Below are 27,364 nucleotides of genomic sequence, written 5' to 3'. Positions count from 1 at the left end.
TCAAGAATGCAAGTTTCCCCGATGGAAGTATTTATATCTTTGGAGTACGGGTTATTCCTTTTGAAGAAGTAGTTTCTGAGAGCTAGCTCAGAAAACCCAACACACAGAAACAATTTTATGTCCTCTACCAGGGAAAGAGGAAAAAATAGTTGAAGCCTATGCTAGTTTAGGGGCAAGAATATGGCTCCAGTAGACATAAAAACAAGACCAGCCTGTTAGTCATTGTTCTAATTGCTGTTAATTGCATCTAGGTACCTTTCTTTATGAAAAACAAAAGATAATGCAGCAGCCTTCCAAAATTCTTTGATAGTTAAGTATATATAAGTTAAAAACATTACCACTAATACAGTTTCCAGACTGTTTTTAACAGTTTCAAGGTTAAATTTACATGTCCATATTTAAGAAAAATACTATAAAAATGTAATATTTTATTCCTAAATATGAATGTATCTTATAATATTTAAGGTAACAATGTATGTATATTTTAATTATACTATGACTGTACAGAATTAATGTCCTTGTGCCAGTGCTATGCAATAACTTTCTAATGAAGCAGTTTTGGTACATTTGTCTTTAGTTTGAAACTGAACTTTTTTCCATGAAGCAGTTAAGGGTTTGGTTTTTTTTTCTTCATAGTTTCAAGTTACTAGCATGTAATAATGTTCGAATGTTTTGAGGGGCTTTTGATATGGGAATGAACTGCTTGGTATTCTACAAGTTATTTTAAAAGTACATGCATGAGCACTAACCAAGAAAAGTGAAGAGTGTGCTATTTTGATTCTTCTAGTGATTGCAATAAATACTTGTTATCAGCCTAAAATTACTGTCTAAACTACTTTAGAGATGAATTGCCTCTTTTTTTTTATTTATTTTTTTGGTGTGTGATTGAAAGCAACCAAAGAGCACTGGCCAATTAATTTTTGCTTACGTCTGCTTTGCATCACTAAAATATGATGTGAATCTGCTCCTTAATTTGCTTCACAGAAGTGTTAATGTGAAGGGAGAGCTGAGGTTAGCTCAGTTTTAGTGTCCTTATACCTCTGCTCTCCAGGCTTTCTCTATATTCCTGTATTATTCCTCCAGCAGTGCTGTCATGTTAGTTAAATTGAGGCATAAAGTTATTGGAGTATTTTCAAGGATTAGTATTCAAGGGTTAGTGTTGTTAAGTGCTTGCTACAAAAAAAAATAAAAAATAAAAAATTCAGTTGTGTGATCTATAACCAGAATACTGGACAGGAATGTTTGAACTAAATAATGTCTGTCCTACTGATTATTAAACATGTTGCCCACAATAGCTAAATTTACCTTTGATTCACTAGTTTTCCACCTTAAGTCATTTTAGTGGTTAAACTGATCTGTCATCTAAATATTCCTAATAGTTAGATCTAAAAGTCATGCACAGGTCAGTCCGAATACAGTCCTCTGAATCACCTCAGTAGTTTCAATGTACAAGTTTGCCATTAATTTTAAGCATAAAGACAGTTGAAGTGTTGTTTTATTATTGAGATTGTCCAGGAAAGACTAGCAGTGAGCTTTTAAAATTAATCTGCTAAGGAATTTGTAATTTTGAAGTGTTAGACTGTGACATGCATTCACAAGAATATATATATTCTCAACCTAGGCGAGCACTTTAAATTTGAGCACACAAATACTGTATTTGAGTGCACAAATTTTTTTCATTCCTAATAAAAAGGGCAAATCTTTTATTCAAAAACAAAATACCATTTCACTTATATTGCTGTGTTTAAAGACCAATATTACTGCTGATTTTCAAAGAAAACATTCTTGCACTGAGCTGGTCCTATTTTACTGATGCACGTTTCTACAGTTGTTGCTGTGTAGTTCCCCAACTGCCAGTATCTGGTTTTTGTCTTGCCCGTGGATTGTACGTGTAGAAGAGTGGGGTCTTACTGTTTTATCACTTATTGCATGTACCACTGTGGAATCTGCGTCTCTGACTGACTTCTTGATGCTACAGTAATAATTGAAACCAAAGTAAGAGACTTGGCTTAGGATAACACAATAAAAATATGAGCTTTTTAAAATACTGAGAATCTGCTTGGGATTAATTAAAGAATTTCTCTCTGTAAAGAGAAAAACCTCTCAGGTCTCAGATCTATCTGTACTGTTTGAGGCTGTTTAATTTTTGAGACTTTTTACAATACATCTGTATCCTGTCTGTAGTGGTGTTCCTCAAAGCCAAGTATATTTTCATTGAACTTCTCCAGCACCTTGATCTCCCCTTCTCTTTTGCATTTGGGGACTGTTTGTCCATATCCTTTGGAAAAAGCAACTTGAGAGGCTCGTGCTATTGGCCTTCCTCAGGACCGGAGAGCTGTGTCTTTGAGGAGCTCAGATACTGGATGCTCTGAGTGAAGCACCATGTTGTCCTCATGCCCAGGGTTACTTCGGTCCTGGTGCTGCAAAGTTACGGAATAGATCCAGATGAATACTGATCTTGTTAGCAAAACATATCAGCGCTTCCTGCTACCAAGTGGTAATTTGGGCACTGCTCAAGACAATAGCAATGTAATATCCTTCTGAAATATTCGCCAGCTGGCCCAGGACACCAGAGCTTTTCATTCATTGCAGAATACAGAAAATTGGTGTGCTCAGAACATTTAAAAAATACATCTGTTTGGAACAGGAATGTTATTTCTTGCTTGGTTAATCTGCCGCTTCATTACAAACATCCTGATGGAAAAGGAGCAAGGCACACAACAGCAAGTGTGGAAAAAAAACTGGCAAGATTCCATGAAATTCATAAAAATTCATAAAAGAGATGATATTAGGTCTTTCCATTACTATATCAGTAAGAGAGTTGTAGTTTAAATTAAATGACAGGAAATTGAGAACTGACACTCTTTGCAGTTGCCTGCTTTGCCATTTACAATTCAACCAGTAGATCTTGATGCCACATAATATTATTGAGATAAGTGATAATACTTAGCTATATCCATTCTTAGCTCTTGAGCCTTTTTACCAAGACTCTTTGGAGGAAAAAAAGCAGATTGCTCATCTTTATAGGTGAGAAACAGTTTCCTCAAGTGACTTGTTCAGGGTTGCACAGGTTATATTAAGATTGCCCATGTTGCTGTGCTTTAGTTTGGCCGTGAGCTTGCAGAGACAAGTGCTTTGAACCAGTTGTGTGTGCGCCCTGGGACAGAACTTTTGCCTGAGCCTCATCACTCTTGTGCACAAGTGTCCCTGTGGAAACTGGCTGGCTCCAGGTTAAAACCCAAAAGGGAGCTGACGTCCAGGCAGAGGGGATGACCAAGGAATTTGGGCTCAAGCGTAAGCTTGGCAAAGAGGTAATCTGTCAATAAAAAAGGTGTGTGGTTCCATCAGCTGCAGAAATAGAGAGCGAAACTGCACAGCCTACTTTAGTTTTCTAATACTGTAAGCTTAAGAAGTTAGTATTGTGTAAATAAGGATAGTAGCTAAAGTGATGCTGGCTAGAGCAAAAGTATAGAACCTTTTCAACCCTCTTCTGCAATGCATAACTGAGTTAATATTTAGATCAAAATGAAATTTCTCCATTTTTATTATACTTCACAATGATATGTGCTCGTACGCATTCTTAAATTAGGATGAATATTCCCCTGCAGGTTATTCCACAGTCTTCCTCTACTGTAAGTAGGGGGCTGGACTTGATGATCCCTCCCAATTTAAATTATTCACTGATTTCAAGCACTCACCTTTCCATTTCTTATTACAACTTGAAGTGAGAGGGGAGGTGTTGCAGAAGAGGAAGGCTACCTCTTACTTGGTTTTGATTTTTGTTTAATTTTAGCTTGTTGGGGCTCTGACTTGTTTTTGATCACTACTATATTTGCTTTGTAATAACCTTATAAAAGTATTTCTTCCCTTAGATATTTATCAGTAAGAAGGACAAGAATCACTATAAACTGAGTTTACAAAATGGCATTAAACCACAATCTTATCTTCCTCTTGCTTCAAAATTTGTTAGTTTTTGTTATGGAAAGCACTGGTGCTCCCCACCCTGAGGTCTGTATGTGAATCAAGCACTAGTTGCTGCCTCATGAGACTTCCCGTTCCCCCGTCTCCGTATCAACACGGAGACAGCCATGTGCCACAGCGGCACGCAGGGCAGGCATTCAAATTCAGTGCAAGAGAAACACTGCAGTGAAACCTTTTTTTGAAGCAATTTATTGAAGTAGGAAATCCAGAATTTATTGAAAAAAAAATTTTTTTTACAGTCAGATGTTTCCTGTTGTTGAGATCTAGAGTGACTTTTCCTCTCCCATAAAGGGAGTAAGGTTGAACTCTGATCTTGGGTCTCCTGTCAGTTGGAGACAGTACTGGAGTGAAACGCAGTCCCTGTGTTTCAGTACTGCTGTTCGCGTGCACATCTGTGATTGGAAAGCTGTGCCTATACGGCATATGGCTCCTTTATCTATTTGTTCTCGCAGACACTGAGAATGTTAGAAAAACTCAACTCTAAAAGCACATATGAGATTCTAACTTCTTGCGGTGTCTAAGCATGGGAATACTACTTGTTGTTTTTAATAGGGTGTATATGTACAAGTTGAGATCACTGGTAAAAGTAGCATCTTATATATTTTGCTTGACCTTGGCTGCTGATGTGTGAAGTGGTGCCCAAGGGGTGTCAGAATTGGTGCCCCAAGTTTTGCGTAAAGACTTAACATCAGTAATTCAGAGCATCTGTGAGCCTGCAGCACAAAAAGATGTTCCTGTAGTGACTGGTGTTCTTAACGCAGAGCCAGCTCACCGTGTTCAGAAAAAGGCAGAAAAGTGTGAGGAATCAGTTGTACTATAGAAGAAAATGTTAGTAAAATTGAATAGACTGGGGAGCGGGGGAAGCAACACTAGTGAAAAAGTAGTAGGTAATAAACTAGTAGGATGGCATTTATCATTAGGCTGAGTGAGTGACCGGACTCTTCTCTAAATCTGTCTTCAACAAGTAAAACAAGGAATTGGGAAGTGAAGGATATCCGGACAAGTAACTTATAAGTGCAGGCAGGGAATACTTAAATACTGCTGCATTCAGAAAGCAATTCATAAAATATGCTTCCTCTTATGTTTGGGAAATCAGAGGAATGTGTGTGTCATTCTTTTAGAACAGAAAGCAAAAAGCACATAACTTACAACATCAGGTTTTTAATGTGTGAGCTTGTATTCTTGTCTCCAAATTTATCTGTTATTAATTGGGTGTTTTGGGCCATTTTTCTTTTGTTTAATAGTTTCACACTGGACAGGATTTTTTTCTCTCTTTGTACAGCAGTTAGTATTGTGATGGCTAAATATAATTAGACTTTTTGGGCATTCTCCTAGATTTTTTAGATTTCTAGGCCAATCTTATACTTTTTATCAAACTGTCTGATATCTTTGGAAAAAGCAGGTGAGCTGTCAGGTGCACAGGCTGCTGTTTAGGTCTGAATCAGAGCAGAACATGTCAGGCTAAGTTCAGATAAAGAACTGCTGCTCTGAATTGTATTTAATTATGTTGATCAATTAAACAATCACGGACAGGAAGGTTGATGGCACCTGTAGATTAAAAGGGAGTATTAACAAGGAGCTGGAGGAAAATAGTTTGCTCTTGGGTCAGAGACGATGGAAACTGTCACATGGAATAAAGTGTAATGTGTCCAGTGAATGTAAAGACTTAAGAAAATCATTGTCAGTAAAGTGTAACCACAGCAACTGTAGAGATCCAGCTTCTAGTTTCAGTAAAATGTTTTATGTATATGGCTTATACTTGTATAGGTCTCATTGTTACTGGGAATATATTGTTACTGTTTATAGTAAAATTCTTGCTTTTCAGATGCTCATAGTTTTGTTGTGCTCTTATTTTTAATTGTAAAACTATTTGGTCTCTGTGTGCAGATGAATTTCTTATTTAAATGCTCAGGTAAGAATGTTTGAGCTTTGTCTGGGTGGATGGAGAGTGAAACAAAGATTCAGTTCAAATAAAAGGACTGCAATAGGTTACTGTGGTGGTTCTGAAGATCATTCCTGTTACATACCCATAAGGTTTGCATAGGAAAATAAAAAGTCTGCTCATTTCACTGACTAAGTGTTGGTGCCTAATGGGGTGTTTGATTCTATCCTTTTCACTACTCAGTTTAAAACTGGGGACAGTTGAATGACAACCCTTCTCCCAATGGTTGGTCTTTTAATTCCATGCTAAAAAAAGCAGCACCTAAAATCTTTCTTTTCATTCTTATTCTGAATCAAAATTTTATTCGTCAGTGGTGTTACTGCAAGTGCCACCGCCATTTAAGGTGACTGAGCTCTGCAGGATATCTGGTCTGTGATCAAGCCCTGGAGGTAGAAGTTTCATTAGATGTTATTAAATTTAACTTACTCTGATCGTCTCCAACAGAATTGTATCTGGAAAGCAGGGATACGGGATGAGAAACTTGACAGTGATGGTGCATGTGAGACAGCAATGCAAACCTCAGAGCTTGGCTCTCTGTAAGAGGATGTGCCAAATTGCAGCCTTTACATTGCAATGTATTATTGTATTCTGCATTTGGCTTGGTCTGCATAGCATATTACTGTAATGGTATGTGATATTGAGGCTGTGTTTAAGCCTTTATTATTAAACTCTTATAACTCCTGTGGGACTAATGGTTTGTGGTTTCTCAGGACCACTTCCAAAGCAGCACGCAATCTTTTTTACTGATTTTTTTTTTTTTCTTTCCCCCCTCTCTTCCCCCAGGGAAGGTGGTTTATTGCTAAAGTCTGGTTTTGTTTAAAAAAAAACAAAAAACAAAAAACCCCCCACAAATCTGGATAAGAGAAATCATTAGTTCAGTTTCTTTGGTTTTGGATGTGAGGAGACAAGCATCCACAAATCCTTGCAGGGAGAATCTGTAAAATGCATAAAAATTAGTGGCTTCTTGGAGACACTTGCTGTAAAAAGTCTTAACTGAAATTCTGAAATGGCATGTAGGTAAGCCTACAGATTGTGTATGGCCCTTGATTAAATGTGGATTGTATTTGCTGTTCCCATTCAGTGTTGCCACTACTTATTTTCACTTTGTATATTGCATTGTCATCATCATCAGTGAGGAAATCAAAGCAGGGACAGTATCTGTGTAGGAAGCTGGTCCATGTATGTGGTCTTAGGTGAGTTCAGGAAGTCAACGCAGCAGGACTTTAAGAGCTGGTCCCACACATCTCTCAGTAGTTAAGTACCCAGGCATGGTATTAACTGCTTATCCTATGATGTCCATGGCTCTTCTCTGGAGCATAAAACTTCAGATGCTTTCCAATACAGCTCTGTTCGTCTCCTCCCTGTCTATGGACACGCACATACGTGACATTAGAACTGCTGATTTAATAACTGCTGCAGTGTTAGGCCCCTTTGGAACTTCTGCGTTCTTAGGTTTTCTCAGAGGCAGCGTCAGTCCTTTTGATTCTGAGTCCTAGTTAATTAATTCCAAAACGGGACAACTACGATGATGGGATATTCTGGGTGCTGCATGCCATATGTTTCACTTAATCTCCCATTTAACCTGACAGTTTCACTCCTCTATGAAGACCCAAATCTTCATTCATTCTTTTTTTTTATTGCAGGTGTAGCTGTTGAGAGACCAGAGTGGTAGAAAAGATATGCTCTGTAAGGAATAGCAGTAGATAGATATTTGGTGTCCAGAAGTGCCTAGAACTGAGGTGCACAGTATGCAGCAAGATGGGTAGTTCCTTTTGCCCCTGTTGGGGATGGGGGAATGTGGGGTAGAGATATCTAGGCCATGAAAAAGCTTGTGGTAATTGGTTAACAAAACAAATGGGAGGGAAAGATTTGGAGAAGGAGACTTGAGACAGGGGATACTGGRGTGGGAAAGGGTGTGTGTGTTTGAAGAGATGAGATGAGGGGTCAGGAACTTCTGAAGTGCAACCCTTGCCTAGAAATACAGTCAATCCTCATTATTTCTGGGTGACTTATCTGGACCATGTAATAACTGTGTGTAAGTGCAGGGACAAATGGAACCATCTCAGATTTGCAGGATTTACTACTTCAGGACAGAACTGTGCAAATCAGTTGTATTCCTTCAAAGGCAAGTTCAGCTGCATGTCCACTTTGGAGCATGTTGGAGCAGAGTTTGAATTTGTTCCCAGAGCATCAGTGAGTCTCTCTGCATGATGTGTCTTGGAGCTCCTGGTTCTGGAACAAAACTGGGTATTTGCATTCCTTCTACGCCAGTGAGCTCTCCTAGGACGGGGGTCTTGTACCACTCCTCTGCGCTCCAAAATGGCTGTGGTGGAGTAAATTCAGGTTGCTCTGCTCAGAGCCAATTTGTTGGTGCAATTTCTGATGATCTAGCTGGATGGAGGGCAGAAGTGGAAAGTGACCCAAAGCATGGGTCCAAAATGGCCAACTTTGCTGTCTATCGCTGGTGAAGTCTCGGAAGTATTTATTCCAGGCACTGAGTGCCCTCTAAATAAGTATTCCTGCTGTCTTTACCTCTTCTGATGGATTGAATCAGGTCCAGAATTACTTTTGGATTGTGCTGTATCTCGATTTCCTTTTTGTTTTTACTGCTGCAGCCACTGAAAAAATGACTGTAGCTAATGTGAAAACAGATGTAAAAGACTGGCATTATGGTGTACGCAGCCTTAAGCTGTGCATATTGGCAAGCTATTGGGTGTCAGATTTCATGATCTGGACATAAAGGCTGCTCTTCAGTTAAGAAGGTAGGAGAAAAAAATATTTAAACTCCTTTATGGAAGTAGGTGGCTGAAACATTAGGAATGTGTCCTTCAGACAAGCACTTCTTGGCACCTAAAACAAGGGCATATATAAGTGGATATGTTTTGCATTGTATCTTATTAAGTTTTTTTGCCTTTAAAAGATAGGCAGAAGAGACTATGAAAACAGAAACAGGGGATGGAGAAAGGCACTGTGCACAGACTGAGCAAGCACTTTGGCTCTGAAAAAAAGTCTGAGCGATGGCTGGAAGAGGTTTGAAGCTAGAAGCAAACTGTTGTTGTTGTGTTCAAGGAAGCAGGACTGAGTATCTTTGCTAATAAATCAGGCTTGCATCAAAGAAATGCCTATCTCCATTAAATTCTGACCAAAATAACCTGTAGCACTGAATTTGACAGAATGTGAATAGCTGTCTGGGTGGAAAAAGGGTAACACGTGACTACCTGCTCAGCCTTTCCCAAGTTTTATAGCTGCTTCCGTTCTGAAGTGTTAATGCCAGAAATAAACACAGTGTTTTAATAAAGATCTGTGAAATTACTTGCCGGGGGGGGGGGGGATTTACTGTAATACAGGTTATTCATAGTGAATTTGGTGCTGAAACTGTGAAACTAATAGTCACATGGAGGACTGGACTGGAAAAGGGAAGTCACATGCTCACTATGCTTGTAACTGTTCTCGTTTGTGGAAGGAAGATAATGTTATTCTCAATTAAGGGACTGAAACATTATACAATTGTTGCAGGCTGCAGTAATGGTGTTAATTTGGTGATTGCAATGCTTTTCAGCCGTTCTTAGACAAGTCCTAATATTTGATGCCCAGTGTTTGAATGGAAGACATATTGGGGAAAATGAACGCTTAAATCTGGCATAAACTACAAAGCAATGCTTTATCCTGATAAAAATCTCAACACTTTTTTTTTTTAAAGTAGAACCCCACAGAGGTTGTTCAGGATTAATTGATGGCAGATGAATTTAACATGCTTAAAATGAATTAAGCCCCTTGCTATTTAGAATAACATAAAGATGTCTGAATTTCGCTCCCAAAAGAGGAAATACAGTTGTTAAGTCCAGATGGATTTTTATTTTTATTGGAATAAAATTTTGAGACTGTAATCTTTAAAAAGAAATGTAACTACCACAGTGTTGTATCTGAGATGGAACAGACCTGCCTTCAAAAAAATGTTTTAAATCCCATTAAATGAACAATTTTGCTGTGTTTATTTCCAAAATTAGCTCTTCCTTTTTGAATTTGTAAGATTTGGGAAATAAGCACAAGGATAATGTACAATATAGACGATCCAAGGGGTCAGTCCTGTTGTCAAGTTACTGTCAGCTGAAATGTGTTAACTGTCACTGTCTGTGGTTGTAACTTGCCCAAATGTAAGGTGATGCAGCTGGAGCTTAACTTTTTTTCAGCACACTAAATCTGGTTGTGATAGTGCCTTGTGCTAAGAGCTTGTAGCCAGGCAGCTGCTGTGCCAAATGGGTTTCATCTAAGGCCTAAATTACAAAGAGAAACTTTAAGGAATTCAATCTATTCATTTAGCCAAAGATAAGAGGCAGTTCTGCAATTACCTGCTATGTCAGTTTAAAGCTTCTCTTTGCATACAACTCTTCATTCTGTCACATTAGTTTGCTCTTCCCTGTGTTTTATCCATTGGAAAGCTGTCTTTAAGTTCTGGGCCCAATTCAGCTCCTCTGGTTGTGGAGTAGAATTCAGTAGTTGCTGCTTTAGTTTGGAATTGGGATCAAAATGACCAGCAAACCATGAGACATGCTACCAAAATAACTGTTGGTTTGTCTCAAGTAAAAATAAATCTGGAAAAGAACCAGAGAAATACATAGACTATTGTACCATGTAGCAGCTCCACTGGGAACAGAATAGGAGATCCTTATTGATCAATTTTGCAAACAGTGTATAGATTGTGAGAGCGCTACCTAATGAGGAAAACGATTGACTAATAATGGGGTCCGGATGACTTTGGTGATCCAGGTGCAAGCAAGCAGTATTACTACAATTACGAAAGTGTGCCCCACTGTATGAAATGGACTGAGTCTTGGGCGTTAGCTGATGAACAAAAGCTGTCACTGTGGCCATGGCTAAAAGGGCTAATGCGATCGTCAGATGGCAAAATAAAAAGTTATCGAGCAGGGAGGTCCCGTTTCCTTGATATTTAGCACACGTGCTGCCTACTGTGAAGATGAGGAATATTGATAAATTGAAATGCATCCGAACGGGGAGTCACTAGAGTGTTTAAAAGATGTGGAAACCATGCCTTACAGTGAGAACGGTAAGGAGCACAACATACTTGGCTTAGCAAACAGAATACCAGGGCAGAGTTAATCTTAACAGAGGAGTACCTAAACAGGACAAAATTTTTTTTAATCAATTTGATAATAAAGATCTCTCCAGTCTAGCAGACAAAAGCATATTATGATTCAATTTTGATAAGACAAGGCCAAACTTGTTTGCTTAGATATAAGATGAAAATATTTTCGACAGATAGTGGCTACTTCGTTGGGTAATCGTGCCATGTTTCTCCAGCGTACTGCAATGTTCTGCATTTGCTAGATGCTTGTTGTTTGGTTGCTGAAGAAGTTGATCTTTTTCCCGGTGGAATGTAGCATGAGGGATTATTTCAGTAAAATGAAAAGGAAATKTAGAGCACTGCAAGAAACCCTTCTGAGCAACTTGTCACTTCTGTGCATTGTAATGACGATGGGGTGTTGCTCAGCGCAGCTTTTGGGGGGCAAGTGCTAGATGTTTGCAGTCTTGCCCTTCCTGCTCCGCAATGGCTCGCTGTTTCTGCACCAGTACCACTAAACGCACCTGGAAATTTGATCTAATCAATTTGTTTGTGCACTACAGCAAGAAATAGTGCTAAGAAAAAGGGGAAAATGAACTTGTACTCTTGTGTTACAGATTCAGTGGTTCTTTCCTTTGACTCCGTTGGACATACAATAGGCTCAGGTACAACATTGCCTTCTCCTTCTCTCTCCCCCGCCTCGTGAAAAGGCTTCTRTGTAGTTGGACGTGGTAGCCATGTTGGGAGGCAGGTAACTGAGTCACGCTTCTGTGGCAATCAGCTGTCTAGCCAAATTGGGTAAACAGATTCTTTGTTAAGCACAGTGGAAGTATTAAGGGTCTTAATGTGACACACAGATTAAAGCATGAGACCCCTTCTGTTATGCAGCTAGGTTGATGACCTGGACACATTACGTGCACTAGTGGCGCAGTTTATGCTGCTTTTCTCATGTGAAAGGCATTAAGATGATGTCAGCCACCAACTGAAGAAAAACAGTTCCATGCTACTAGGAGTGTTTCTCAGCTAAACAAACAGTTGAGTTATTTGAAGAAAGACATCAGGAATGCTTCCAGGTAGAAGAAGGCGAAAGACCTACAGTTAAACAGATAGGGCTGGAAACTTGTTTTTTGTGGAGGTTAACCAGTGTTATTGAACCCCAGGGCAAAGCCGGCCTGACCGTATTTCCTTTAGAACCTGAGCACTACCTTGAATTCAATTGAACCAAAATCAAAAGTTCTTTTGTGCTGGAGGCACTTCATGAAACCAGTAACTATCCATTTGGCTATCCATAATACATGGGCTGTAGCCAAGGCACACCATAACAAGCACAATACTGGATAAAATTCAGTTTCCAGTATGTGTATAATGATATGTGGAATGCAAGGAAGAAGTTAAGAATTACTTTTAAAACTTAGTCCTTTAGCACTTAAAAGATCTTCTCTTAGAAAAAAATCTAAGTGAAGATTTTGAGTTTATCTTGCTTACTAGCCTTAACTCTTAGTTTCATAGGAAGTTTGCTGCCTTCCAACATAGCACCTGTCTGCTGCCTGCACGGTATGAAAGAGCCCCCGCTGCCTGACACTAACAATGAAGCTTGAACACACAATTCTGATTTACTAACCTTAGAGCTAGTAGTAGCAACTTGCTTTGTTTACAGCACCCCAAATGCTTTCTGCTGTCCCTGCATTATTCTCTAAAACCTGGAAACTGCTCTGTTGTGGGTGCATGGTCCAATGTGGGAGCAACTTAGGGTGCTGAGCGCAGAATGGACGGTGTTTTGGGGGAGAAGAGAACCTCTGTTACCTCCCTTCCTAATAATGGATGTCAGTCATAACCAAAGTGGGTTGTTGTCAGCTCCCTTCCCTAGTGTGTAATGGTTTCTTTAGTCCTCAGAAGTAGTGGGGGAGTTGCATAGGTCTCAAATATGAAATATGTGAATAAAATTCAGGGAAATATTTTATTCTGATTGCAGCTGAGTAAGCCTGAATCAGCTTATCCTCACTTGAGTATGCTGGATTGATGTTAGTATAACAAAGACCATAATCTGACCCAGAGTGAAACTTTCAAATATTACCCACTACATTTTTTTCCCTAATATTTGTTTAGCTTCAAGTTAATTTGAAAACATAATTAGCCCTAGCAATAGCTTCCAATGCAAGGTTTCTATGGTGTTGGTCATAAATATTAAATATTGTGTTATGATGCTACCAATAGGATAGTAAAATTATTTATGAAAAATAAGTTCAATTGATAGTGTCTCTTGGAATCCTGTTAATATGGAAGGTGGGAGACAAAGCTAATGTAAGCAGACTGTCTGGGTCTGTTTTAAAAACATTGGTCTTTGCCCTGCTTATACATTACAACTCAAGCTTGGATTTGTTATGAATAAGACGGTAAAATTTAACCTCTAGTACACCATTCCACTGCAAAAAGATTGAATTTCTTCACTGAAGAAATATGAAGAAAACTCAGGGAAGGGAGGTTAAAAAATGTCTAAAAGAGCTGTGTGTTTATTGCCTTCATATTTAGTACTCTGTATTCATTGTGTTGGAAACTTTAGCTAGCTCTAAACTGATGTGTATAATAAGATGTCAAGATGTGTGGTATCTATCCAACTGAGGGATAGCTTTCCTTGTTGAACAGGAAGGAGAGAAAGAAAAACTGTGGCTCTTGTGGTTCCGCTGTCCGTCCCATCTCATCTTGCTGCAGACCCAGGAAAAGACAGAGCCCAGAAAGAACTCAAAGAAACAATGGCAGCTCCAGTCCCAGCCATTCCTAGTAGGTGATGTTTCAGGTTGGGGTAAGAAGGGGCGAAAACTACATCCTTTGAAACATTAAAAAAAAAAAAAACAAAAACCAAAAAAACCCTTTTTATCAGTCAGAATTAAACAGCTATGAATAATAGTGTCCCTGCCAAGATTTCATGTTGTTTAAACTAGCACACATTGACTTTTATTTGCGTGCTGAACGACATCTTAGAATTGCTCTTTTGTAATCATACCATGTAAAGAGCAATGTCTTGTCACGGCTTCTGTATTTTCTCTGAATTGACTGTGGGTCTTCATCTTGGTTGTCACCTTCCCTCTTTCTCCCACATACAATTCTCAGTTTTCAGAGATGGTGGAAATCTGTCCTGATGCATCTCAGACTGATCACTCTCTTTACGTTACTCTAGGTAAAACTTCCTGAACTGAGTGTCTGGAAAATCATCTAGCTATTGAGCCTTAAAGTACTGGTGCATAGAGGTTTATTAGCATAGAGCACATGACAATTAAATATGCTTGGAGTGAGACTGAACTGTCTGAAGTTCACACTGTGGTCTAACCTTCATGAGATCACATTTTCATGATCCTTTTCCCAACTGCCCCTTTTCTTGAAAGATAAAGTTTGAGCAGTAAGAATAAATGTTTGATGTGGTGTCTGGGCTAGTATTTCAGCTGAAACTAGTTCAGAGAGGATGGTGTCATGCTCTGAACTTGGAAGACATTAAGCAGGACACAGAGGGTGTTTGAGTAGACCTAGATTTCATTTGTTTGCAATAGACAGCCAGTACTCTTTTTTTTTTTTTTTTCCAATTGCTTTGTTTTACTTTCTTGCTGGCAAATCAAACACTGGACCTTGACAGTCAAATTTATATCCTTGCTATTTTTGTTGAAGACCTTTTTTTTTTTTCTCTATCTCCCTTGCCTGAAAGCAAGTAAGTTAAAATTTTTTTTCTCTAAGCCTCATTAGGATTTAAGTGCCCCAAAGGTACAACTTTCTCATCTGCTAATATACTTGCTGGAAATACTGGGATTTTAGATACCTTGTAGGCATGCACTGTTAGACATGTTTGATTCTAGCACTGGCCACTGGTTGTATAGCAGTGTTTTCTAACTGGCAATGCAGGCTGAAGACTCAATAGTTCTAACATCTCTTTTCATGCAAAAGTTTTTGCTCAAACTGTTTGAGTATTTTAACTCACTTGTTGTTGTTGCTTTTTTCTTTTCAATTTCATCCTTAACCCTTGATCAGAAGGTTAGCTTGACTTTTGCAAAGAAAATGGGGTTTTAAAAATCTCATTTAGGGCAGCATATCTACTGAGGCTCATGTGGTTGTGAGAGTCCGTGTGGAAGTGAGGCTCACGTACTTGTGAAAGTCCACGTGGAAGACCATGCTTCTGGATGCTAATTTTAGAATGATGTTCTATTAATCAGTTGAGAATTTAAATTTGTTCTAATTTAGGAGTGTGCTGTTAGTTGTAACTCCTTCTGCTAAAGTCCTGAACCTTTTCCTTGGGAAAAGCTTTTAGAACTATGAAAGGTTTCTCTGTCTCTTCCAGCTGTTGAAGATGCATCAGATAACCTTTTGGGACAGGAACTGGAGAACCCTGGGTCTGTTGTCCTAAATGCAACACAAGAGTCAGTTTTCTGAATTTGGTAACCACTTTTGTGCATTTCGGATGGAGAGTGACATGAGTGGAGTTTAGGAATACAACTGAAGTTGTTAGGTATCAAATTGGCAGAATGGTGATAGAGTCCTAGCATGAGAACAAAACAGTTTGGTGACTTGCAGAAGATGGCTCGCTGGTCCTTGGCTTTTCCCATGAGAATCTGGTAATATAGGCTGCAATTGCAAATGCTGTTATTGTTGATTTCTCCCTGAAGTATCCTTCAATCTACAGACCTTGTGCCAGCCTTCTAGAGCCTGTATAACTAATTTAGATATGTTAAATAATAGAATTTGTGAGACTCTGGTAGTTGCTCTTAGTTTCAGGAAAACAATTTTAATTTACATGTGGAGCTGATGAGTTTCGTTTCTTTTCTTCTTTTTTTTTTAACATTGTATTTCTGACTGTCTTAACAGTGCATGGATAGGGATGGGAAAGGATGGGTGGACTTTGCTTTTTTTCCATATTCCTGTAAAGTAGAGAATACATGTGAAAGATCTCATGCTTTTCCTGCTCATTTTAGTAGTTTTATTCTGCAAAAATCTTTCTCCTTTTCATTTTTGATTAATGAAGTTCTACTCCGTTCTTTATTTTTTTGACTTGTAGACTGTGGGAGCTGCTTGAATCTTTGCCAGTGACTGTCATGTATTGATTGCATAGTCCTTACTTGACTTTGCCAGTGTATTCAGTATCATCTATCTTCCTCTCATCTATGCTCTAGTCATCCAATTGAAAATACAGTTGTGAACGTGTCCATGTACAAATGCCAAGAGATGGACTAAGGAATACCTTGAAGTAAAAGTATTTTAATGGAATTCTTTTGTATTATGTGGCATCTCTCCACATCAAGTCAGTACATCCTGTAGGTCACTAAAAGCCAATGTAGATTACTATTTTATTAATATTGTTCTTGACTTTTATTAGGAAACACGATACAATTTCTAAAATAAGAATCTCTTGGAAGATTCAGTAGGTCAATACTGGCTCCATTAGCCAAGTGGATACATGGCAGTAAATGAAATAACTGTTTATTTAGCAAAGTTGCGGTCTGGCTTTAAACAGATGACTCCTTGGGAGGAAAAAAAAAGGGCATACGCAGTTCATAAGAGGAAATTTTTCACCTTTCTATTGGAGCCTTTCATAAATCTGGCTTAAAGCAGTTGGTTGCTTTTCTATCCATGGAGGTTGCTATAGTTTTATTATGAAAAATATTTCAAGACTTGTACAATCTGTGTCAAGGTAACCAGAGCCTTTCAAAATGTCATATACTAGAATGACCTCTTTTTGTTTTATTTTACCTATTTTGGAGGTAAGACAAGCAGGCAGGAGACCTTCCTGATGGATGACCCGTACAGYACTATCAGCAAGTGATTGCTTATTTGTTCTTCCTGTGCCTGGGGGATGAATAATGTAGTTGCAGTGTCTAATGAAGGAGACCTCTCTGGTGTATTGCTTTCTTCAGACTGTAAAGCCAGGCCAGATGTCTTTGGGGCCCTAATCAGGAATTACAGGGTAAAGAAAACGAAGGTATAGAGCTGGGAAATTACTTCCTTTTGCTGCTAAATCTGAAACAATAAGTAGTATCCTCATGACTTTAAGCATCACCAGGGCATGCATGGGTTTGTGACTGGACAGAGACTCCCCCTTCCCCTGCTTTTAATCCACAGGTTTGAATTTCAGTTTTAATAGATGTGAAATTCCAAATTTTGCTGCCTATGTTGAGCATTGCTCTACAGTTCCCATTAAAGTGTCTTTTTTTTTTTTTTGGCTGCTTAGCATATTGTCAAATTTTAAGCATTTAGGCTGAAATGCTCTGGGCTGGAGGGAGCCTGTTTCAAATTTGACATTTTCTTAAAATTTGAAAAGTTATTTGGTCTTTTCTGAGAAAAAAATAAGGAAAAGTTGTTTTGGCAACATCTTAAAAGTATTGTAGTTGTTAAAAAAAAATGTTCTTTGCAATTCATGCTTTTGTCCTGGTTCTCTAGGTGGAAAGAATAATGGTGTCAAGGAAGCTCTTTTGCTCCCCAGAAAAAAAGAAGCATAAATTAGACTATGTTATAAGCCTTTGAAAAATCTCAATTTTTACGCATATAATTGGAACATAAAATGGCCAGATAGTTCTACAGAGACTTGGATGGCTAGGCATGCTCCAGCACTGGACTGCAAGGATTAAGCAGAGTTTTCTTTACAGCTGTTGATTCTGTTTCTTCTGCATATTTTTGTGGCAGGGAGAGGCACTAAGGACTGAGCTCTGGGTACTGGACTAGTACACTCAAGGTTCTCCCTAGTGTCAGGCAGGCAGCCTGGAGGAAAAGGCTGTTAAACTTGTATACCAAAGCGGGTAAATGAGAGCAAGGAGGGAACTGGAACATGGACTTTAGGGGATGGGCATGCAATCTAAGCAGGGAGGCTGGAACAGGGCTGAGGAGCCCAGGTGACCTCAGTTCTGCCTCTTCTGAACTTGGTCTTACAATCTTAATATTCCTTTTGCAGTTATTTAAATAACCTTAGAAAATATGCTTTCATAGGTAAGTTCCTTCACCAAATAGGTTAAAGTGAAAATCTGAAGGAAAGGATGCAGCATAAATCCTTGTTTGTCTAGTATTTTCATTGCTGCTTTGTAGTCCTGAGCAGTATTTGTTTAAACATGGAAGAAAACCTTTTCTTTTGTCTTTTTCAGTTGATCCATTGCATATGACTTTTTTCACTAATTCTTTCTCGTCTCTTGAGTTTTGACAGAATTACTTTAAATCAACTGAACTTTTGTAACAGTCCGCATGTGTTTTCTTAGTCCAAGGCAAATGTGAGGTGTTTGACCCTGTTTCATTGCAGGGTAAATCATTTTACCTGGCCTTTGCCACATCTGGGAACCTTGCATGTGGATGCTGACCAAAGCTTAGCTCAGTTAGAGACCTCAGTTCTACAGAGACTGAACTGCCCTGGACAGGATGAAACGTATCGGGGTGGTCTGAACTATTCCTGATAGGACTTCTGTCTCCAGAGTGTCATAATGATTTCTTTGACAAGCACAAACGTTCTGGGTAAAATAGCTAGAACTAAGCCTCTGCCTTCCCTCCTGTACTGCCTGACTTGCAATTACCAATGAAATGCAGAGAGAATTAGATCTGTAGTATACTGCCCATCCTTTAAAAAAGTTTGAATACGTTTTCTGGTTTGGTGGGCAAAATTATTGGTATTGTGCTTCTAAGTAGCTAGATGTTAAAGAAATAGTACTTGAGTCATTGGTGAAATCACTTGCAAGTAGTATGTTTAAAATAAAGCTCATGGTTGGAAGGATAAAAGTAGTGAGCCAGCTTAATTCCCAAACTGTTGATTTCAGATTAGTAAAATAAGGGGAGATTTTGCCCATTTTGCTTGTACGTAACTATATGGCTAAAGATGCAAAATACAATTTCAAAATTTGTGATTGATATTGTACATTGTGTTTTGTGGCTGTCTGGGTGGTCTGTATGGAGTCTATAGATGTTAGACTATGCATTGCTCATTTGCTGTCTGGTAGCTGGATTTCTTTTGGATGCTTGGAAGAAATTTCCATGTTTATTCCAGCATTGAATTTGGCACAGGATTTGCATCATTTATAGAAATTGCTATGCTTGGCTGTACTTCTGTTTGTATAATCCTTATTACATGCTTTATTATGAAATTGTTGTCAGTTATTAGGTTCTTATTCAATTCTGATCTTCCCTGAAATGTAGAAATACATCTTGGTTTTGACCTATGGAGACCTCTTGTTCTTAGGGGGCATGATGAAATTTATTTCCCATGTTCATTCAGTTCTGTGCTTCTGTATACTACTGTACCACTTTGTCAACTGAGGTCTTTAGCTTCTCACAACAAGTGAGAGTTGTAGTCCTTTGATCTCCCTACTCTCTTTYAATACTGCTGCTTTTATCCCTTATGGGGCCTTTTAATCTCTTATGGCCTGAGAAGGTAAAGTCTTCTTCAGATTCTTCCATGATGTTCTGCTAGTGGATTCAAAAAGTTCATTATTACCTTTGTTCATTTTTGGATTTTATTTATTTATTTATTTTTTAAATCCTATCTCACAGAGCCGGTATGATTGCCTTGTCTGGAAATTGATGGGAAGTACTGCTTCTCAGAGTGGTATGAAATCCTGCTAGTGAGGCAAGTGTGGTAATGGCAAAAGCTAAGTTATCTGTGTCACAAATGCAGGCGGCTCGGGTTCCTCTGTGCTCTTAGCTGACATGCAGACTTGCAAGGATATCCCTGTATTGTGTCCGCAACTGGTCTGGGTCAGGAAACATTACAGCAGCTTTTCTGCTGCACAGAAACCCAGACACCCCAACAATACCCAGAAATTCAGTCTGGTTCCATGCAGGCCCACTTTGTGTCTGAACTGGGAGGATGATGTCAAGAAATGCCCGTGGTTTCCACATGGAATTAGCACAAGTCCTGACCCAGGCTGATTCCACCTAGAGTGGGAGAGCAGCCACTTCCCTGCCCTGAGGGCTCAGGGGAGGTTGTGCTCCTGTGGTGCTGTGTGAGCCCAGGAGCCAGCTCAGTTCTGGTACTGCACCCAGCCTGGTAAGCTGGCCTGCTGCTGGAGAGTGCAATGGATCTAGTCAGAGTGTGGGTCAGGCATGAGCTGGATCAGACCTAGCAAACTTGGCTGGATCTGAAGCAAGTTCTCCAAAACCACACGCGCTGGTATCTCTGCATTGGGCTTCAGCGCAGAGACCCCCAAACGGGTCTGTAGGAGCCAACATCAAACCACATTTAACCAGGCTGGCTGATCCAAGAGAGTTCTTTGTGGAGATGCTGGAGTATTTCTACATTGTTCTCCCTAACTGGTCTTTTGTTGTCCGCCCCCCCCCCCCCATTTTCTCTGATATTCTAGCCCTTCTTTATCCCACTTCATGAAAATGGGGAAGAGCGTTTCTTGCATATCAGCTGGTTAACTTGGTGAATAAAGCTTTAAAGTAAGGTGGAGGATGTGATGAAAACCCAGAGCTTAGGGTGTAGGGAGGTTTTGCCCAGGCAGGAGCTTGCAGCCAAGTAGGTCAAAGGGAGGGAAGGGTAGGAGTGGGATTACCCCTTTTGCTAAGTGAGCTGTGTGATCAGCTCAGTCCATCTCCTCTAATCATCACACCCTAATCATACTGTATTTTAAAGTCAGCTGTACTTCCCTTTGATTTAGGGTGTCTTTTACTTTATTTTAAATTAAATACATAGCTCCAGACAAGAGTTGTCTTTTCCTGCTGCTGGTGCTCTGTGCTTTTTGGCTTTCCAGGTGTTTGGTGTTTTACCTGTCTTTTGTGATTCCAGGCTGCTTCCAGCCAGCACAGGGGCTGCACTGCTGTGAGCCACAGTGACTTTTGGCCCTTGTATTCATAGTAAAGTAGTTAAATGACAGGAGAAGCCTGTAGCCAGGCTCTGGTTCATGCTGTCAAGGAAGCTAACTTTGAATCTGTGAAACTTGGAGGCTTCTTGTGTCCGTGTTGGAGAAGCTGCATGTGATAGAAATCCTTCTCTTAAAATGAGACGACAGTAATGCAGTCATTTCCAGAAGTCCCTGCAAGTGTGAGGTGTCCGGCAGTGAGGGCAGCATTTCTTTGCCTGCAGGAGTTTGTACATGTTTCACCAACAGGTCACAGGAGGAAGTATAGATGCCTCAGTTTTTTCATGTTAGAGTCTAAAAGGGTACATTTACACCTTACTGAAAGCACAGGGCAAACCCATGCTTCTACTTTAAACCAGAGGTGGTGTTTTGTTAAACTTTTTCCAATTTTCTGGAAGGTGCCTTTATCAGATATGGCAGGTATAGCTTTACAAAATTACCTTATACCTCTGCTAGTAATCATTACTGAGYATCACAAAGTAAAAACTTTTAACCCAGGGAAGGTAAAATGCGTGTGACAAACACAAGGTAACTGTTACGAATCATAGCAATGGAGATATGGCGCATGTGGCCCTGAGCATTTAATGTGTGTTTTCTGGTGCTTTGGTTGCAAAGCTCATAAAATGCTGAGTTGGTAGAAAGCCCAGGATGTTGCTCTCTAGTTATGAGGTGATGTATCTCTTATACTGCATTTCCTCTTTTTGTATTGGCTCTTGGGAAGTAGGATATGTTAGTTGGAATGAAATTAGGATGATGACAGATTGGTCAATGGCTGTAGTTTTGATCTGTTGCTGTTTGTTTAGTATGGATGTTTTAGGAAGGGGCAGGGGTTAATAAAAGTTCCCAGCATGTATTTGCCCTGAATGGATATCTTCCTATGTGGCCAGGAAGGGTGATCACAGTGCCCTTGTCATGGCAATGGGGAAGAAGAACCTGGGCAACATGCGAAAGCCCTGTGATGTGGTGGACAAGCAAGAGAAAGGAGGGATGGAGGGACATATGATGCTACAAGTGGTGGGGATAAGGTTGGACATGAAAGAATTTCTTGTAGGAGGAATAAAATAGGAGAAAGTTACAGGGGAAGACACATATGCGGGGAACGCAACTTTCAGTATGGAGAAGGTGGGGGGTTCAGGTGAATGAAGGGGGGTAGGTGGCATGTGGGGTGCTGGCGGAGAAGGGAAAGCATGTGCTGATATCAGGTGCTCACATGTTCTGCAATTTCTGTTAGCAAAGCTAAATGGATCATAGTTCTTCCCATTAACCAGGAATTAAATCTTGATGACATTGAAATCAGTGGCACAGTTTACGCTGATCTATGTCTGCCACGATTTTGTCTTGGGTGCTTTTTTAAGGTTTTCTGTTCTGTCAGTAAGTGATAGCATGAAGAGCTTGTGATCTTGTAAGTAAAATCCTGCAGAAGAAATTCTGATGTTATTTCATAAGGAAAGCAATCTTGTTCTCTATTTCCTTCCTGTTGTGCCCTTTCAGAAAAGCTGTGACAGTACTTTGCTTCTTGTTTCTTTTAATACATCCTGACCATTAAGCTCTTGAGGGATTACCTTTTAATCTTCTCTATGTATTGTCTTGTATCATAGTGAGACTCAGGTGGTTCTCAGTGTGAGGAGGCCCTTGAGCATAACCAAATACAAGGAGGACACTACACCTTTTAGTTATGCATCTTAAGTGAATTCTCAGAGTTTTATTTTTTGTATGAAGTATTTGGTTTATGAGATCACGATGTATTCAAAGATGTTGAATGCAAAGCTTTTATACGGGAGTTATTCCCAGTGAAAAGTTTGTTTCAGTATCTGTAACTATTTCCTCTGATTCTAAGCAGCACAAACTCTGACTTTGCAGTTTCCTATTGAATGCCACCATGAGCAACCCTCTGCTTGATTACAAAGTTGTGAGCTGGAGTAGACAAGGAGTCAAGAAAAATTTGGAAGCGCTACCACTTCAGGAGCTAGGAGGAGCCTCACTTGTGCAGATTACTGGCAAAATGATTTCGACTGCAAGCGGGAAAGCTTTGTATGCAGTTGCATGTGCTATTTCAGTGGTGCTTTGCTGTCTTGATTACAGATATCTCAGTTAATTCTAGTGATTTCTAAGTCAATGATGACCCACACATCCTCTTGCTTTAGTATTTCCTGGAGATTCAGAAATGAGAATTTGGTAATATCTTTAACAATAATCTGTGATAACAGCTGCTAGCAACTGGAATTTATGATGTAGCTATTTCCAGTAAGAAATAATTAGTGCCCTTCTATAAGCATTTGCTGGTTTTTGGTTTTGGTGCCTTTTGCAGAGGAGATGCTTGCAGTTTTTATGATATTATGTCCCTTGCTTTTGTTTTCCAGAATATGACAAACTGGGCTTTCTCCTGAACCTGGACTCAAAACTGTAAGTAAAACAGTAGGACTTTTCTTTGTTTCTGTATTCACAGATTTCTGTTGCAAACAACTCCCGTGTCATTTGGACAGTGTCTTCGGATTGGCTTCCTGGACCATATAATTCTACCTCGGACAACCAAGTCCTGGGGCAATATGGCAATTACAGCTTCTTACCATACACTAGGCTCTGCTGGCTGGCTTGGATTGTGATTCACTGTCATTAATAGCCTCTTGATCAGTCATTAAGGAATTAATGTCCACCTAAAGCCATGTCTGTCTCTGTGCCCTAGATATCCTACTGTTAATCTTCCAAATGAGGAAAAATGTATTAAACATTTAAAAGCAGGAGAAATGTCAGTCTGTAATTTATTGAGATGTTAGGATCTTATGATTCCTTTACGCTTGGTTCTTTAAAAATGGATACAATTTTTGTTTGTAAGTTAGAGTGGAAAGAACCTCAATATTGGGTAGTAGTAGCAACCTTTTGCTATGTAACAAAAAGAACAAAGTGCCGAAAGTTGGTATCCATCATGTAAGACTGTTCTGCTTTTTGCCATAATCGGTCAAATTGAGACTGAACTTCTTGACACTAGAGGTCACTAGTTACTCTGTTTCTGAGGTCAACAGCCATGAAGAAATTTTGGTACTAGGTACTAGGAGCAAAAGGACTGCTAAAAGTCTTTTGCCTCTGCTGCTTAAAAAGACACTGAAGCAGTCCAGTGGCCTTGAATGGCTTGAGCGTGCATACACTGTACAATGTTTCACGTTAATATAAAAACCATGCTTGATATTTTAGATAATTTCATTGTACTTATTGGGTGTAACATTAAATTTTTGAGTGCAGTCTTACTAAACAGCTTGGGAGTTCCCACAGTGGAATAAAAGCCTCGTAAGTGTGCTAGGGACTGTTGTTTGCAGTGAATGAGCAGGTCTCTAGGTAGGACCTTCTTTTATTGAACAAACAGGGTACGTAAATTACTATAGTTGAGTTTAACTGGCAAAGAAGAGAGTTGTAGAAGAATGTATATGTCTGAGAAGGAATATTGATTTTTCTAAAGGATCTGTATCTCATTCAGTGTGCGGGAAGGGTGGTGCTTAGTGAATACATAGCTGGTCAAGGTTTCCTTCTGCTCTCATTTAATGTAGTGACTGAGAGTTGTTTGTTGACTACTGTTTGGAACTTGAGCTGGTTGCAGAACTACCCATTTGTGGAATTTTCTGTATTGTGGCGTCCTTGGGAATTGCAGACAAAGTGTATTCAGTTTTACAACACCGTGGAATGAGATGATGTATTATCTTCAATTTTATGCATGTGGAAGCCAAAGCCAAGAAATTAAGCCAGAACTGTGAAGAGGATAAGTAAGTTTTAAATGACCATCTTGGTTTTGGTAAGGGAAAAAATTTTTAGGTTTTTCAGTAGTCAAATTTTTTTCAGACTACTTAACATACTTTATAATGCCGGTAGTATTCAAAACACAGCCACCTACTGACTGTCCACATGCTTTTGGCATACCAGCTTCGGACACCAGTATGCCTTCTCTAAGCCACTGCTTCAGCCTTGCTCTCCCTCTTCCTTCTATGTTCACTGTCCTTTTCTTTGTTACTTTTAGCAGGTCCTGTTGAATCTTCCTTCCCATCATGCCTGTGTTACAACCTCTTTTTCTCTTCTTTGCTGTCTTTATCTATTTAGATTATAGCTCTTTGAGACACGGCCTGTTCCTCCTCATATTTTAGTATGAGGCCCAGTGAAGTTTTTACTTTTTGGAAGACTTCCAAAACTCTAAAAAGGGTTTTATTTAAAAACTCCCCACGACTAAAAACTTTCATTTTTGATTAAAAATGATATTGTATTTTCTTTGTTAACTATTTAAGTTATCTGTATAGCACCCTAAATGTGCATATTTGCTTTAAAAGCAAATCAGCCATGAGGTTAGCTTCTGAATAGGCTTGTAACCCCAAATCAGCATGATTAAAACAAGTACTATGAGGTTAGGCTAAGGAACAAAGAAATCAAGTATTACATAGGTAAAAACATGGTTTTTTTTACTGTAATTGTCCTTTGTTGGTTTTAAGTTGTATTTTCATTCTTTTTTTTTGGTTTCTTCTTTGGAAGTAAAATTGATCCTACTTTGAGAAGGGAGAATGGATCTGATGACCTTCAGAGTTCCCTTCCAGCCTGAATTATTCTATGATTTTTTTCAATAGCAGAAGGAGCTAGAGGAAAAATGAAAATATCATTAAATATACTAAATAAGGATTATTTTGAAAGAAAGATGGATGACAGACGATGAAGCTTAGATGATTCTGCTGCTGTTCCGCAAGTTCACCGTGTGTGCAGGATACCAAGTACATTTTCTAAGCATGCACTGTGAATTCAGTAAACCTAATTGTTAAAATTCAGATTACTTTCTGTGACACTTAATCAAGATGGTACTATCGTGGAAGCACTTTCTGTTTTAAAGAAAACCTGCCCAGAGTGTTAAAAAGGATAATATGTTCTGCACTGATGACTTTGTTGGCAGAAATAATTTCATTACGTCTGTTGTTGTGATATAATCATTCTAGTGGAATTTTGCCACAGATTATAACTTTACAGAGTTCACTTAATTGACAGCATGTGAGAATCTTGTGCAACTTGAAGCACTTGGGGCAACAATTAGGTTTCGCTCTTTTATTTTTTTTCCTTAATCTTTCATTTGTTCAAAATCTGTTCCTTGCTGTTAGTTGATATAATTTATGCTAATGACCTGGAGGATTAACATTTTTTTTTTACAAAGGTAGATCTGTGATAAAACTTAAATGCTCTGACTTGCATTTTAAATGACATCATACAAAAGAAATTAAATGACATGAATAAATAGTAGTATGTCCCTTTGCCTTTGCATCTTTATTTTTTTTCCATCCGTTATTACTTCTGTACCTTGTAAGTGTCCAGCGCATATTATTCAGATGCAATACATTTTGTTGTGGTTACAGCAGTGTAATGATTCTGTTCACTGGTTCTCATGCGGTTGGGGAAATGGTAAGGAAACCAGATTTGCTTCCTTCAGACAGGAAATCTATCAAAAGTCCTTGAGATGTGTTTTCTTTGAGATTTGTGCCTTGCTGCAGCAGTAGGGAGGCTGGTGTTGATGAGGATCTCACCTGGAAGGGGATGGGAAATTTTTACAGTACTGTACTAGTGCTTCTTGGAAATGACTGTTTCTGGCTGGAAATCTTGTTTCTGTGACAGTAGAAACAGGGACTAGCTTGTCAGAAAGGGGAGTATTAAGAAGGAAGACGCTTTGCTGCTGCCTGTGCTCAGGCTAACTCTCTAGGAAAGTCTCTTAGTTTTTGAAAAGCAGGATGTTATCCAGGTAGGGATTGTTAATGAACTGAAATATGGCGGGAATGGTAAGCTCAGGACATCTATAGGCAACACAGTTTCTGGATTGTTTTCAACGTCAAAAAAGACTTAAGGATTCTCAAGACCAGATCAGTGAAAATCTGTTGCAAGAGGAGCTCCTTTCTTAGTTATGTTCGTACCAACCATAACATAGTTGCTGAAATTAGAATATCAAAACAAAATATGTCTGAAGTATGTAAACAGGTAAGCTGCATCAATTTCTCTGGGTTTCCCAAGCAGCAGAGCCCCATACCACTTTAAAAGCTTTAAGAATAAAATCCAGCACTTATTGGTTGTGTAGAGAAACGCACTGATACCAAAAATATGATACAATTAACAGGTCTAAACTCTTGGTGGAGGCAAATAGTTCCTGAACAATTTAAAGCCATCAATCACATTAGTGATTCAGCCAGCAGATTACTAGGTGCCACCAAATGCCAAGACTTGCAGTTGCTTTCCAACATCTGTGCTTGGCAAAAGTCTTTCATGCTTCTATTATTATTAAATATTTATATTGTAGTAGTTCTTTGAGGCTGGCCAGGTCCTAGAAACAAGTGTCTCATTCACTACAAATCCTGAGTCATTCTCTGAGCAGAAACTATATTCTCATTGAATGAAATGAGAATTCTGCAAGAGGATCAGCATATGATCATTGTAGTTAATTATAGACTGTGTTTTAGTGCGTATTTATTGAGGTCCAGATGAAGGTTGCATGGTCATTCTTTATTCTGTCATTTACCACTTTGTGAATGCTCAGTGTAGAGACCTTAATGA

The 27,364-nt window shown here is 39.1% G+C and overlaps 1 protein-coding gene across 19 annotated transcripts in view; it reads left to right on the top strand.

Annotated features, from left to right (window-relative positions):
- Positions 1-27,364, top strand: part of ST3GAL3 (ST3 beta-galactoside alpha-2,3-sialyltransferase 3) — a 207,266-nt gene that overhangs the window by 44,531 nt on the left and 135,371 nt on the right. For 8 of the 19 annotated variants that reach the window (XR_003256853.1, XM_026086806.1, XM_026086809.1 and 5 more), the window contains 3 exons: positions 11,621-11,668; positions 13,647-13,781; positions 23,173-23,215. Coding sequence is in view for 16 of the 19 variants with exons in the window: in XM_026086806.1 (XP_025942591.1) it covers positions 11,621-11,668; positions 13,647-13,781; positions 23,173-23,215 (226 nt within the window). In the remaining 3 variants the exon portion in view is untranslated. Of the gene's footprint in view, positions 1-11,620; positions 11,669-13,646; positions 13,782-15,347; positions 15,422-23,172; positions 23,216-27,364 lie in introns of those variants that run through there. The other 11 variants (XM_026086815.1, XM_026086813.1, XM_026086823.1 and 8 more) reach the window with 4 other exon arrangements.

The sequence above is a fragment of the Apteryx rowi genome, unplaced genomic scaffold, assembly GCF_003343035.1.
Source record: "Apteryx rowi isolate R43461 unplaced genomic scaffold, aptRow1 scaffold_7, whole genome shotgun sequence".
NCBI lineage: Eukaryota > Metazoa > Chordata > Aves > Apterygiformes > Apterygidae > Apteryx > Apteryx rowi.
This window is presented reverse-complemented; position numbering and strand designations above follow the sequence as displayed.